The 15,139-nt window shown below is 49.0% G+C and overlaps 1 protein-coding gene across 1 annotated transcript in view; it reads left to right on the top strand.

The window, feature by feature from the left end:
• Positions 1–15,139, top strand: part of Cph (BCL11 transcription factor chronophage) — a 524,704-nt gene that overhangs the window by 303,444 nt on the left and 206,121 nt on the right. Inside the window, exon 3 of the mRNA XM_077666674.1 lies at positions 13,571–13,648. Coding sequence (XP_077522800.1) covers positions 13,571–13,648 — 78 coding nt within the window. The remainder of the gene's footprint in view (positions 1–13,570; positions 13,649–15,139) is intronic.

The following is a 15,139-nucleotide window of genomic DNA, read 5'->3' as shown; positions in this document are numbered from 1 at the left end:
CCGCGGTTGCACTGCCTTTCAGCACCCAAACGGGAACAAGTGTACCACGCCTTTCACAGTGTATCGAAAATGCTGCTGAGCCATCAGCGCCTTGGTATTTGAGAGGATAAAATATTCGCTGCATAGCGAGCGACCAGCAAATGTACTGTGGGCTGAATCCGGTCTCATCGTTTACATTGCTGGAGACATTGGCCTCAGCACTTCACGACACCTTACATGGTCAGGTCGTGAATATCCGGTGTTCAGTGCATGGCGCACATATTCCCTGTTGCATGTTGTATACACTGACAATACGGCTTGCGACGAAGGTGTTCCTTGTAAATCCACTACACTGGAGCAGTGGGATATTGAGCTGTCCAGATCGATGCCAGAAAGTAGAATGCAGCGGACTCCGGGGAAGCGCAACACAAATTTGAGAGTTCAATAATATTTTTTCAGTCAATCAATCACCAACTCCCAAGTCACTAAATCTAAGTCGCCATAAGTAAGCGAGCCCAGCGAATAGAGGAAGTGAGATGAAAAACAAAACCGAGAACGCCATTCGCACCGATCACCGTATAAAAGCAGACATTTCCAATCGCTCGCTAGCTGCCCTATGCTAGTAGGTCACACGCAGAAAAGCGGGCAAGCGATATATCCGATTGCTCTGAGCACGCCGCGGACAGGTCGGTAATTCGCAACGCCCCGCCATTCGAAGGATCGACAGCATATATGGGCTACATAACCGATTACCCAAAGAGATTGACCGCCGCCGCCCCCGGCAGAGTTCGCGCAACGCGTCGCAGGCGTGATTTCGCGATTACTTTCTCTTGTTTTTATTTCCCTCTGAAATCACTTTTCCTCGTTCCGTTATTCACTTTCTTCGGGACGCATCGCCAGTGGTCATCGCATTCGCCTCAGCGCCTGTATACTCGCTCTGAGATAATGGAGCTTTTCATGACCTCGCCTTCCTTCACTGCGCGCATTAAAGCGATCACGCTACTTTTCCGAAATGATACTGCCTCTTATGCGCCGCCTAGCAACGAAGTACTCTGTACCTTCGTCTGGAGTTGCGTGCATTGTGCAGAAATGGTCGTAGAGTCTGTCGCGCGCTCATCGGTCTTATCCGTCCGCCCTTGATACTTAGTTAGACTGCAGGCTTTCTAGTTGATAGCTTTGATTCGATTGTCGGATGTCACAAACAGGTGATGGGCCTAAACCTTTATTTGGCTAGGAGGGTTACATGCAAGTATGCGTTTTAGGATAATGTTACTTGAAATTCTATTGATTTTATACTGCGTTCATAAGTACTCCGCTGAGAGTACACTGAAGCGGTAACGCCGGTATTTAGAAGGTATGTTTGTCTGGGCCTAAACCTTTATTTGGCTAGGAGGGTTACATGCAAGTATGCGTTTTAGGATAATGTTACTTGAAATTCTATTGATTTTATACTGCGTTCATAAGTACTCCGCTGAGAGTACACTGAAGCGGTAACGCCGGTATTTAGAAGGTATGTTTGTCTTGGAAGTGACGTCTACTGTTTTAATACCAACACCTCCTGTTTTGTGGCTCGTAAATTTGGCCTCCGTGTGTTCCGCGCCTTCTGGCGGAACGTACACATTGAAAAACATTGACTGCCTATTGCCTTTGATCGAGGGTGTATGAATTCATGACGGCCAATCTTAAAGGGGATGCTACCTCTGCAACTATATATACTTCTCCATACGTTAATGTCGCCCTTTATAGTGGGGAACTCTTATGGCGGCAGGTGTGAAAGCGTTAGTTCTTACTCGAGATTCGCTTTCCTGAAAAGAGAGCAGGCGGCAACCTCTGAGAAATCGAAGGTGTCTGTAGCAACGCTTGAGAGAGCGGAAGCGGCGTCAGTGGAATGTCGGTGACGGATGATGGCGCTCCTACTGGCGTCATGTCGGCAGACGCGGCTGTAACCAACGCCCTCTCCTTAGTGACGCCGCCGCGGGAACACCCCCGAATCAGAAAGGGACAGTAGCAGTTGCAGCTGCAAAGGCCCGGCCGTATTCGATGGCACTTGTTAAATGGACTGGAATATTATTTTGTATCATGCGACGCATGCCTTCATAGTTATATCTTTTTTCGCATTGAGCGCGCAAACTTAAACAAAATGAACAGAGAGCACCGGTAGTATGCAAATTACGTTGCAAGACAATGTTTGCGGCTGTTCGTCGTCGTTGTTCCTTATCTTCGGTTGTTAGTTAAGGCCTGATATTACAAATAGGCGGCGCACAGTTATCCCCGTATCAGTACCATAAGCGCCCCATGAAGCGAGGTATTACGCTATGGGTTTTCCAAATAACAAAGCGGCAGAAGTGTGGGTCGGTATATATAAAAGAACCGTCAAAGATATGGCCCCAGGTGCAACGTGTACTTTGGAATGTCTTCGCTGCTCTGACGGAGGGCGAGCACTATGTTCCGTTACACTGCACGCAACTGTGAGACAGCTGAGGCGCACGGCGTTCACTCACTCACGTGGGAGTCGTGCGCCGTGTGCACGCCTGTGTACAGAGCCCCCCACCGTGTGTCGAAGAAGAGAGTCTTACACAGCGCGCGCTTGCCGTAATTGATACTCATCGCCAAGGCGGAGGCGGCGTGCAAGCAACGACAGCGTCGGTTCAGCCTCTCCACCGGCGGAAAGGACCATTTATTCCCCCCATTACGTCACGCAGGGGTCCGGCGGCGTTCGATCACGCGCCGTTGCCGGCGAAAAGGAAGGTCCGGCGTGGTACGTGGCCATTCAGACTGGCTTTTTGTTTCATTGTATTCATTGTATGGTTTTGTTTCCATTGCACGGGCAATGTGCGAACTGGGTTGGGTTCTTCGTGATCGCCCCCCGAATGTATGAGAACGGGTGAGTCCTGGTGGGGGTTGGTAGGTCTCGTTCCGAGACATCGAAAGTGTGGACGGCTGTCGAGTGGCTGCCCATTGTTCAGGTCGTATAAACGCCTGCGCATAAGCGCGTTGCCTTGTGCGACCCGGCTTTTATTCATCGTCGTTTTTGGTACTGCACTGGTCTCTGCGCCACTGATCTTGTTGGCTCGTTCAGTACATATGGTTGCGCGGCTACCTTCTGGCATCATGTCAACTGTTTTAGCGCTGTTTATTCTGATTATTCTTGGTGATGACCGAACGAGTGGTCTGAGGTATTGAGAAACACAGCCGCCCTGTTTGCGCCGAGCCACTGGTTCGAATCCTGCTCGTGGCCGAACTCCTTTCTACTGGGCGACATTGAAACGAAAAAAAAATAAATGAAATTGTTCGGAAATGTTCGGCTTTATGTTCGCCGTCAGGCCCGCTTCATGTTCGACCTCAGGTTCGGCTTCATGTTCGGCCCCGACTTCGCTGTGTTTTTCCGGTGATCTTCACCCGAGAACTGGAGCGATAAGCACATTTTCTGCTTAATACTCTCTGTATCTCGATATACGTATACGTTGTGTTCTCAATATAGCGATAAAATTTATGCAAAGAAAACAAGGGAAGTACGGTTATAGAGTGAAATTTGCGAGGTTGCATGCGGAACAGTCCCTAAGGAGTAAAAGGCGGGCACATCAAATGCGACGGTCTATTCAATATCATCCGCCCCTGAGCAGTTGGACAAAATTGAATAAAAAAAGCTGATTATGATTCCGTAACGATTGGCCAGAACGAACTATACAAAGCAAATCAAACCTACACTTAAAAATAAGTATTACGACAGGAGCAATCGCCTTTCATAGGAGCCTTGGCGAAGCGCGGGCTGCCTTGCCGCAGCCAGTTTGAAAACCCCGTGAAAATGAAATTCCTGACACAATGCGCGCGTAGTCGGTGAAGACAAAGGAGCCACCGGTCTCGACATTAAGCCAGGGTGTTATACACCCGCGCGCTAGCCGCTTCCTCCCCCGCCTGCGAGAAAGCGTTCGGTGTAGGTGTCGAGCGGCTAGCGCACACGTGTACGCCTGGATGTGAGAAGAAGGCGTGGTGACACTTTCTCGCGCTCGAGCCGGCCGACCGGCCTAGCTGCATGGGCGACGACTGCCTACTCCGTTCATTGTTCTTGTTTCTATTGTGTTTTGTCTTTGCTTTGCTGGATTAGGCGCGACGTGTCCGCACGCGCAAGAGAGTTCCTGTCGGCGAGTCCTGCGAGGATGCGTCATACCAATCCGCCCTTCTTCCGTGTTGCTGCCGCAAGACTACTCGCTGGGTATGCGTGTGGCCCCAGTGTGACCGACCTGGTTTTCCTTGAACGGGTGGCACACGCGGAACTTGTGACTGGCGGCTCTCGCGAAGTGGGAGTGCGCTGGGATCTCGTTATAATTCGAACTCGCCTGATACGAACTTCCGGTTCATTCGAATGACGCTTTGTGTTACCACAGCAACGCGTGTATTACAGGGAGACCTCCTTCAAACGAAATATTGGTCTCCTTTGAGTTGGAATTGTCTAGATTGAATATGGCTTGCAGCTATATGGCGCCCTTGCGCTTTCCAGCAGCGCGAGCGATTGCGTATTGTTCTTAGTTAAAACGATTTACATCGATCTCAACCAAAGAAACAGCCTCTGGTTGCCTTTCATCGATCTTTACCGCTTGCGCAGCATTGCAATCCTGACAGGAATGCATTTTCGAAACATTAAAAGCATAGTTTGTTTTTTTAGCATTAAAGGTACTTTGTTTTCACCTCGTACCGCCGGTCACTCACCATTGTGTCAGCCTCCAAACAGCCACTTACACGCTCGTTAGAGGCGCAAACGGCGACGCTCATCACAGCAACACGTCCACACAAAGCACTCACCCCGGCAGGAGAGGCCAAGACACCCAAAGAGCGGGCACACCTGACCACGCATTGTTGGGGCCAGCGACCGCTCAAAAATTAATATTCATAAAAAAGAAAGAAGCTGTCAACACGCACGAGGAAATAATCCATGTATTTTGGCTCCGGTTTTGGGGGACGAAGACACATTCCTGTTCATGGCGTCGGCGTCCTTTCACGGCGCTCAAGAAGACTCGTAAGTGCCGGACACTTGAAATCGTCGATTTCGCTAAAGGTGTTGGTGTATGTCTTCAAAAGCTACCGAAAGCAAGCCGAAAGCTCTGCAGCGGGACTCAAGTGCGTGTGAAGAAAAGGCAGGCTCAATGGCTGGACACAACTGGGAGAGGCTGGCCAGCCGGGGGGCTTGCAAGAGGTACAAAAGGAAGATGGTCTTGTTAAAAGCTACCGTTTAGGTACAAGCGCAGGCCCATTGTTGAAGAAAGAGTAGCTGGCCCGACGAAGGGTCAGCGATGGGTCCTCGCGGTAGGAAGGGGAGATATAGGTGCCTTTACCGCTGGACTCACAGAATTCCCTCGCCTGCCTCCTCAACTTCTGCACCCTTTGAGTCAAAGGACCGGGCCGTTTTTCCGGGCGTTTCGAGTTTTGCAAGCTTGTTTGAACGACCATTATGAGCCGTTTGGTGGCTCGTTGACACGTCGTTCGACGGCCGCACTGCCCACGGCTTGCCGACAAACATCACTCTCTTGTGGAAGCCGCCACCGTATCGGCCCGCGCCTAACCGCTCCACCGCCATTCCCTCCGTTGTCCTTCGAGGGTCGGCCGACGTCCCGTTCCTCCCCGCAGAAGAGGGGAAGCGGCGAAGAAAGGGTTTACGGAGAGCGTTGAAAGAGGCACCGACCGGCGCTGAAGGCTTTCTTCGGTTATGGCCGACCCTTTGGCGGCGACGCTGATACGGGAGATTTATTGCGGCGTGTTTTCGTGGGTGCCCATTATGAAATGTCTTCTTTCCCCTCTTTCCCGACCTTTGCTTGGCATGCCTTTTCTCTCTGTGTATATATATATTTACTTTCTTTCTCTCTCCGGACGTTTCGGTCTGCTCGCCCACAGACCAAGTTGCGGTTATCTTGGGTGAGGAGGAATTCGAAAGCCAACGCCGTCTTCCGCAGCAGGCTGCCGATGGCGACCATCGCGTGCGTCCTGTGGCCGTGGGCCGAGATTTATTGGGGTCGCCACCACCTGATACGACAGTAGCTCCCTGTGCTGGACGCTGTGGCTGGCAAGCGCGCAGCGTGAATCCTGTTTGGGTTCGAAGGGTATAGAGGGTGCGGAGCCCATAACCAAAGGGAACTGCGAAAGGTCGGCGACTGAGTGCTCGTTAGGGCTGATCCCCAACTTCCTTCGTCGGCGGTCTAGCTACCCACCCACACACACCCGCCGTCTTGGTATCGCACACAAGGGGATCAGTTTTCCCCGGAAATTCACGCGAAACGTGAGAAAACGCTTGGGTGTTCGCAGAGGGTGCTGGCTTTGAGACGCTTCAAGTTCGAGGCCAGGCAGCTGGAAGAAAGCTGTAGGACTCGTGAAAAAGCGGAAAAACTTGCATAGTGGGCAGGACCAGCAGTGGAAGGCTTAGTGTGAGGACATAAATATCAACTGCGTGTACTATTGCGCGTGATAACTATTTTTAATTCAGCCTTCTTGGGAACCAGTGATGAGTGGTCAGTGATGTGCGCTAATAATTTTGTTTAAAAGATGTACAATTCTGGAGTGCAGCCTTTTTTGTCAGCCATTGCAGATATCACATTTAAATGTTTGTGAATTGTTTTTGTTAACCGTATATGCTTTTTTTAATTGCGTTTGTCCATTACGATGCGTTCGCGTGATGTAGTTTTCAGTTACGATTCTCGTTTCTTAGGGAGCTTTCTCATTTGGTTTGTTTGCGTGTCCCCGCTTTATTGCCAAACATGGCGCTGTGGCGAACATAATAAATCAATAGCTGTTTATAGCTGATGCACCCTAATTGATTATCGGCACGACGATTGCCCACGACATATGCGCTGATGTGCAACAACCGCGTCTCATCTGTGGACGTGATGCTTCTTTGCCCGTGTCTCAGTCTGACTTGCGCTTGTAACTTCGGATCTTCGCCGTCGGCTAAACAAGCGCTTAGCTTACCTCGACCCGGTCGTTGCCCTTCCGAGCTTCGCTTTACCTAAGCGCTGCAGCTTTGGTTCATCGTCTCCTTGCGCTTTTTTTTTCGCCTCTCCCCAAAAAGCCCGAGGCGCCCTTGTCTATTTTCCCGCTCTTTAAAGCACCGGCGCAGCTACCTTGGCTCTTTTGCTCCCCTCAGGTGGTTGTGTAGATGACTGGAGAGCGTGGATGGCGTGACGTTTGTCAAAGGACAGGTCCAGGAAGTGGCCTGGCTCTTCTGTAGGGGTCAATGACATGCTGGTCAGGCTAAAAGACGAGGTGCTGCACGTGCCTGCTCTGTACTGGCTTCAAACACTGAATCGAACAACATGTGTTGACAAAGTTTCTGCACTGTAAACAGGAGCAAAAGGGAGCAAACGGTCCTCTACGGCGCTCCCTAATAAAGGCAAGGTATGCCCAAGCCAACACTAAAAGTAGGGAAACATACGGCTGGCAACAGAACCACGTTCCCTCTTCAACACCTGCGGAGTTTTTGCAGTTACTGTGATCTTAACCGAGGTTTCGATCTCCTCTAATAGATAACCTTAAGACTTCCGGTGCCGCGTTTAAAAGCCTCCTTAGATCACTAAATTAATCCAGTTATTATGCTTTGAGATGAAAATACGTCTCCGTAGCCAACAGCAAGCCTTTCGCATATTTAGTGGTCGAAATCTACTCCGAGGTTTGGGCAGCATCCCCTGCCCTTAAAATGGAGTGTGCTAGGGGACTGTTTACTCCCTTATTGTATGTTACTTTATACAGTAATCCAGGTTTAGAGTGTAAGCATGTCCTTGTTACCGCTTAATGTTAATTTACTCGCTCGTCCCATTCGTTGCATCTCGTGTCATTCGTCTCTGAATACGCTATCAGCCATGTAATGAGTGTGCTTTATGGGGAGGTCAGCGACCGTAGTGTCCAGCGTATGCAATTGCGTAAGATTTATTTTCATTAATTAATTCTGTTTCTGTCACACATTTCCTTGTTAAGACAAGCCCGTTCCCTATATTTTTCCGTCCTCACTTTTTAAGTTTTTCTAGCAAGCTGCTATCTTTGTCTTTTCGTGAATTAACGCAAATCGGGGTACAATCAGCTCGACGGTGACTTTACTGAAGCGTGAAGAAGAACTGTTTCAAGAAAGTTTGATGCTACCATGGCGCCGGCTAGCAGGAAATATTGCCGTCGTTTCAGTTGTACTGTATAGTCAAGCCCTCTGCGACATCTCATACAATGCGGGCAGTGCAAGGTGAATTGAGGCTTAAGTGTATCGCCTTTGCCAAAGAAAACAATCAGCGGGGTTTGTTTCGAAGCCGCATTTTTGAGCCCTTACTTACGGCACTCCTATACGGACCAATCACGTAGAAGCGCAAAAAACATGGACAAAGAAAGACTTGGACAGCACGAGCGTTTACTTCCAACTGAAGATTTATTGACACACAAGCACATTAAATACACCTTGCTGCATGACGTCAAACTGACAGCACTGCCAACATCAAGTGGCCGTACACAAAACGTTTTTTCCTTGTTAGTCAGTGCGACAGATGGACCAAACGGTCCTGAGCGGTGAATACAAGAGTACTCCTTACCTTCCACAGATTGAGAGCTTAAGGGCTGCTGCCATAGGTGTCCTGCTAGACGACTAAGAAGCAAAAAAATACACCTTGCTGCATGACGTCAAACTGACAGCACTGCCAACATCAAGTGGCCGTACACAAAAACGTTTTTTCCTTGTTAGTCAGTGCGACAGATGGACCAAACGGTCCTGAGCGGTGAATACAAGGGTACTCCTTACCTTCCACAGATTGAGAGCTTACGGGCTGCTGCCATAGGTGTCCTGCTAGACGACTAAGAATCAAAACTCGTTGATCGGTTACGTTTTAAAAGAGCCTAATAATTCTGTGGCAACCATTCTGCTCAGGTACAAGTTGGCTGTGCGCTGAAGCTTCCCATGGGTTTTTCATTGAACCGGTCATGAATCAGCTGTTTCATTTCGTTTTTATCTTTTCCATCTCACTCCACGATCGACTGCCGCCCCCCCCCCCCCCCTCCCTTTCCTTCCTCCTGGTCCTCTTTATCCCGCTTCGCTGTCGGCCAACGGCTTTGCGGCCGTGACCGAACAACACTCTCGCTTTTTGTTTGGAGCGATTAAGTTTTTCTTTTGCTTTCCTTCGCCGAAGCTGGTTTCGGGGTTCGCGGCGGGCCAAAGTTGAAATCGGCAGCTGCGAGCGATTCGAAAATTAATGCGCCCCCCTATACACCGCGTGGCGGTGGCCAACTGGGCGGTTGCGTCGAGGGGCTTTCCTTGCCTTATTTAAGCCATGGGAGGGCCGAAAGGCGCGTGATTTCTCGGCGGACTTTGCTGAAGGCTGCGAGCTTCCATCGTGTGGTGTGGTAGACCATGAGAAGGGCAGTTCTTTCCCACCACGAGCTTGAGAAAGTTTGCCATGCAGGATGTCTCGCCGTGTTCGGCGCATCACCTGATCATCGGTTGGCAGTTGTAGCCCCACCCAGGAAGTAGGATTTTCGGATTGAACGCTTGGGCGAAAAGCGCGTAGTTCCGGCATCACTGCATTGGTAATTGCTTTCACGAACTGTTTCAAATACTTGGACTTCCTTCGAGGTTTAATGCCGGAATGTGGGAATAGATTTTTAGCGAGAAATGCTTCGTACAGTGAAGGCTTTGTTACTGGCACCACTCTAATGTTACACCAATTATCTGGTAATAAAAACCACAAAGCGGAGTTATGATAGCAAGCTCGTTATCACCTTCTCGGATCATTGCAGCCACGACGAGTAAGAACCGCCTTAGCACATCTATTGGAACTGCTCTTATTAAATATATATTTCTTAATGCTTAGCAGGTTTATCGGGGAGCTTAAATCAATTGTTAAAGTTAGCGACGGATTCCATGACCGGATTTCCATCAGCAGGCAGCATACTTGATCGTACTCATACGGTTATGTAACTGGCTTCTGCCTTAATCTAAAACGCGGGATGAAGATACTGTATCGGGGAGCTTAAATCAATTGTTAAAGTTAGCGACGGATTCCATGACCGGATTTCCATCAGCAGGCAGCATACTTGATCGTACTCATACGGTTATGTAACTGGCTTCTGCCTTAATCTAAAACGCGGGATGAAGATACTGCCACACAGCTTTGCTTCAAGAAGACTGTTGCCGGCTACCTTTCTCTGATTGCATGTAAGTGCCGCCGTGGGTGTACAGTTTGTGCAGACAGGGAAGTTTGATGCACCGTGCGCACGTTCCGCCCGGCGTTGGATTATGTAAGGCGTTGGCTGTTGCAAGTTATATTATGCAGACGTACCAACTTTGGAATATGATAAAGAAATGAACTCATTTTTCTAATATTCACAATCAAACCTCTTGCGAGCATAGTAGCTGCTGTTTTCCGTCCCCGGAAATAAGAAACAATTGAGACCACTGTTTTCTCTGAAGCGAAGCTCGACTCAGGCGCTTCTTCCTGCAATTAACACTCACGCAGCGTATACAAGACTTCACGGGAGTGGGAGGCTCTGTAGCGTCCCGGGAGGAACAGTCCCCGACGCAACCGTCATCATATGGAAGGCGGCAGCGACGGCCATGAACCGATTTCGCACCCCCCCCCCCCTCCCATCACACACCCCTGGCTCCCCCAGCAGTCTCGTCTTCCCACCCCGGTCGAATCTGGGTCACTGTCCGCAGCTGCTGCTGAGTTCGCCGCCTCGCACCGACACTTTCCGTACCGCAGGGGGGGGGGGGGGGGGGGGGGAGGTACCGTTACCCCTGTACACTACTGCTATACGCCACTAACAAATAAATGCGTTGCAGAGTTGGGGGATGCATTGGCTCCTCGCGGGTCCATCTAAAAACAAACACGCGGCTAGCCGGCCAGAAAAGTCGGCGCGGCCGAAGCGCGCGTTTTGAATCTAGACCGTGACGAGCGCTCCGGAGATGCGCCTCTGTACGCAAGGGCGGACGCGCTGTAACGCGTCGCTGGAATGGCGCCTCTTCTCTGCCTATACCACACGCGTACTCACACAAAACCGTTTTTGTGCGCTGAGGACAGATGTAGTGCGTGTGCGCACATTTCTCTGACTGCGCTTCTAACCTCTATGGGGACTACAAGCCGCGCGAAAGGCTGTCGGTGGGGTCGCTGTGGGTGGGATCAGTTTTTGTTTGTTTGTTTGTTTGTTTTTCTGCCAGAAGAGAAACGTTAATTGTGTCGATATATAGAGAGCATTATTCGCCATGCCTTGCCTCTCTTTTTCTTCTTTCCTTTTTGAAGAAAACGCTGCTTTAATTTATCATCGTTACAGATGGAACCGAAGCCGGGACCACCTGAGTGGACTTTTATTTCTGATCGTTTTTCTTGATTATGATCTTGCGAGTTTTTGAAGAAGGCCCGGACGTTTGATCATCACAGGACCGAGCGCACCGGCAACGCTATTGTAGGGGTTATAGAAAGGCTTGCATTTAACGACAACGAAAATAACAGCAACAATGTAGGAACACCCATGGGACTAATTAAGTGACTAATTAGCCATTAGCAGCGACCTGACCGCAGCGATGCGGCTATAAAGGACAGATGCACATTCTTAGTAATTTATTTAGACTTGAAAAATTATACTTGGCCCGGGTCCCGACATTTTTTCCACATGCAGGTCGAAATTTCTCTATTACAGGACGACTTCTTTTGCAACTAGCCGAGAAAGCTGTGTAGCTGCCCTTGCTAGTCGTATGGCCGCATTCAGGTGGATGCTATGAGTAATTCCAATTGCTTACCTGAAATGCCCTCCACCTTGGATCTCTTTTTTACTTAAATAGATTGGACTCTATTGCAGGACGACTTCTTTTGCAACTAGCCGAGAAAGCTGTGTAGCTTCCCTTGCTAGTCATATGGCCGCATTCAGGTGGATGCTATGAGTAATTCCAATTGCTTACCTGAAATGCCCTCCACCTTGGATCTCTTTTTTCCTTAAATAGATTGGACTAATACTATTCCCGCTCGGAGTCGTTGATCAATTCGGTCTCGGCCAGGCGTCCCATATGGCATACCGACCGCCCCGGTCAGGCGGTGGTCCCGGGTTCGATCCTGGACCATGGCGAAACGTTGTGATCTCTTCTGAGAAAGTTTTGGTGCCTTCATCGGTTGTTGTTTGGCTGCGCTGAGGTGAATACTAATGAGAAATTACTCCCTAATTGAGATCTACTCCTCCGTGGAAGTTTCCCCTAAATACGTTGGACTAATTCCTCCTTATACATTGGTCACGTGATGCTATCTGCATTCCTACCCAAGTATAGTGTCGGGCTACAAAATGTAGCAGGACTTGTGAGCAGCCGTTGCCAACATCTATATGTTGTTAGCCGGTGGCTCCAGACTAGCACGTAGCCAGGATATTTTTTGGTGGTTGAGGGGTCCACGGTAACTTGTTGAATCGCAGACAGTAATGGGGGACACTGAATGACAAGTGGAGCACTACAAAGAAACTCAAGGAGGATTTCGCTTCTCCCCTGCCTCTGGGATACGCGCACTCGTAGAGGCGAAAGTCGCGGCTCACATGCCCTAATTTGATGCAATCATACATAAGCTTTAACCTATACGTGGCCGTAACTTGGAGACCAATTTGATCAAATTACAGAATCATTGGCGCATATGGCACCTCTGCGCCTAGATGACTTTTTGCGTGTCCTTGATAATTTTGAAATTACAGAATCGTTGGCGAATATGGCACCTCTGCGCCTAGATGGCTTTTTGCGTGTCCTTGATAATTTTTAAATTACAGAATCGTTGGCGAATATGGCACCTCTGCGCCTAGATGGCTTTTTGCGTGTCCTTGATAATTTTGAAATTACAGAATCGTTGGCGAATATGGCACCTCTGCGCCTAGATGGCTTTTTGCGTGTCCTGGATAATTTTGTCCCTGACAAAAGCAGCAGCCAAGAAAAAGAAAGGGGGGGGGGGGGGGGGGGAGTGACGGCACAGCTGGCGTGGTCGAAAATACGCATTTTAATCTCACGTTATGGGGCCTGTGATAACAGGTCACGGCAAGCGAGTGGCTGTGGCATTGCTATTTGAGCGCGAGGACGAGGGTTCAATCTCACTTCTCGCGAACTTCTCATGTACCGACATTATTACTCGTTTACCATAAGTTTTCTGCTATTATCAGGTTAGACAGCCACAAAATAAAGCTGCTGCTGATAAAAGGCGTTTCAAAGAGAGGACTTAGTGGGGCTCTGAACAGCGCTGACAGACGGGACTGCAGAGAAGAATTCCGAGCATAGACAGGGCGTGTGTCTGTGTTCTTTTGTTCCCTCCGGTCTGTTAGCGCTGTTCAGTCAGTCGTCTTCGTGAAAGGGGACATACATTATGCTTTAACCTATATGTGGTCATAACTTGGAGGCTATAGCAATAAGGGTGGCAGCTCAAGATAGCAATGAGATGTGCTGGCGCTGGACAGGGTTTATTGGATGTCAGTGAGATCAGCATTTGCCCTGCCGTGGACTTAACTGGGATGATGATGATGATTTTGTGGATGATGATAGTGGTGGTGTTAGAGGTAAGGTTTTAGTGAGGAAGACGATGCTTGACACCCCGGTGATTTTGATTACTTCTCATCTTTCCAGATAAAAACAACGACTCGTTCATTCGGCTTTTCGAAGACGGCGACCACAAGCCTTTGACAGTCAAGGAGGACACGAAATGTGAGTCGCATGTTTGACGCATCATAGTTTAAATAGAGGCTCGTTCGCTCCATTTCCTGCTATTCTCACGGAGCTATACTTACTGCGAAAAACGCACATATCGCGGTGTATATTTTCCGCAGTCCTACATAAGGAAAAAGAAAACCTGTTCTACAACTATTGCTTCTCCACATAGCGGTTGTGAATGGCAAACGTTTTGTTACTATGTCGTATTACAACTCGTAAAGGTTTTGCAATCCTTTATTATGGCCTACTTGACGAACAGTGGAAGGAAGGAACCCATGTAGTTCTAACTTCTACGTACAAATAAGCGTGAACAAACCCAGTGCGAGTACTGTTAGAAGATCATTTATCAGACATACTGAGCATTTTTAAACTTTTTTTTCCACACGTTGTCTCTCCAATTGATGCCTTCGACCAACAAGAATTTTTGCAGTTGTTTGCAGCCTTTTGCCGGCCTGATGAGTTAACGTGCGTTCAGTGACTACGCCCCGTGCGTGTGTCGGCTAATACCTTAACTTTTGCGTTAAATTTGGACATTCACTGCTACATAAGCTGCCACTAAAAGCGATACACGCCTGACATGCGGTCAGGCGCTCACTCTTGCTTCAGTGCGCGTCGTGCACAGGCGCACAAACTCAACGCGAATGGGATCACATGAAAGCACGAACGCTAATATTCTAACAAATATTTGTATTCATCTCAACCCTCTATTTCTCTCTTTATAAAGATGTCAAAACATCACGAGCAAGTTCAGAAAAAAGAAAACGGCTTCACGCTGCGGACAGGGCAGCAGTCCGGAGCCTGACTTATTACTCTGCATCGAGTTAAAAAGGGGAAGCCGCAACCGAATCGCATTGTTTGGATTAACTCGGCTCCTGCTGTCAGGGCTTTATTGTTTTTAAGTTTAACTCGTAGATTTTTCCGCACTATTGTCGATGTAGGGATTCATCAGCCACTGCTTCTTTGGCGTTTCCATTGACGTCCTCGGTACTTCGTTCTAGAAGTAGGGAGTAGGTACTAGTGTGCAACGTCGGACAAGGACTGAACTGACAGGAATTTCCGCAGTTGTTTTCATCAAGAGTCCAACGACGCACATGGCTGCAACCATTGTGATGGATCTAAATCCGCTAAAAACGAACCTGATCGCCAGAAGATATCGTAGCCAGTCGTGGCGAATTCGAGGGATCGGTGCGCACAAAGCCTATTCCTGCTACACGAAGCGGGTTCAACTCGCCTTCCCCCCGTCCCCTCAGTGCGGCCGGTTTCCCGCCGTATACGCTCCCCATTTTCGTTCGGTCCCCTTAAAACCAATCCTTCCCTTCCTACACGCATTCGCTGCCCTTCTTTGTTCTTTTTTTTTTCTGAAACCCATTTTGGCTTTCTTATTTATTGCGGCTTAAAGCTTTTCCTGTTTTCCCACTTTTTTCTTAAAATACGAAGAGCGTATTGCTCTTCCCACTCGTATTCCCTGCTGTGGGGACATATCCC

Source organism: Amblyomma americanum, chromosome 5 (assembly GCF_052857255.1).
Source record: "Amblyomma americanum isolate KBUSLIRL-KWMA chromosome 5, ASM5285725v1, whole genome shotgun sequence".
Classification (NCBI taxonomy): Eukaryota; Metazoa; Arthropoda; class Arachnida; order Ixodida; family Ixodidae; genus Amblyomma; species Amblyomma americanum.
Note: the sequence above shows the minus strand (reverse complement) of the source record. Positions and strands in the feature narration are given on the sequence as shown.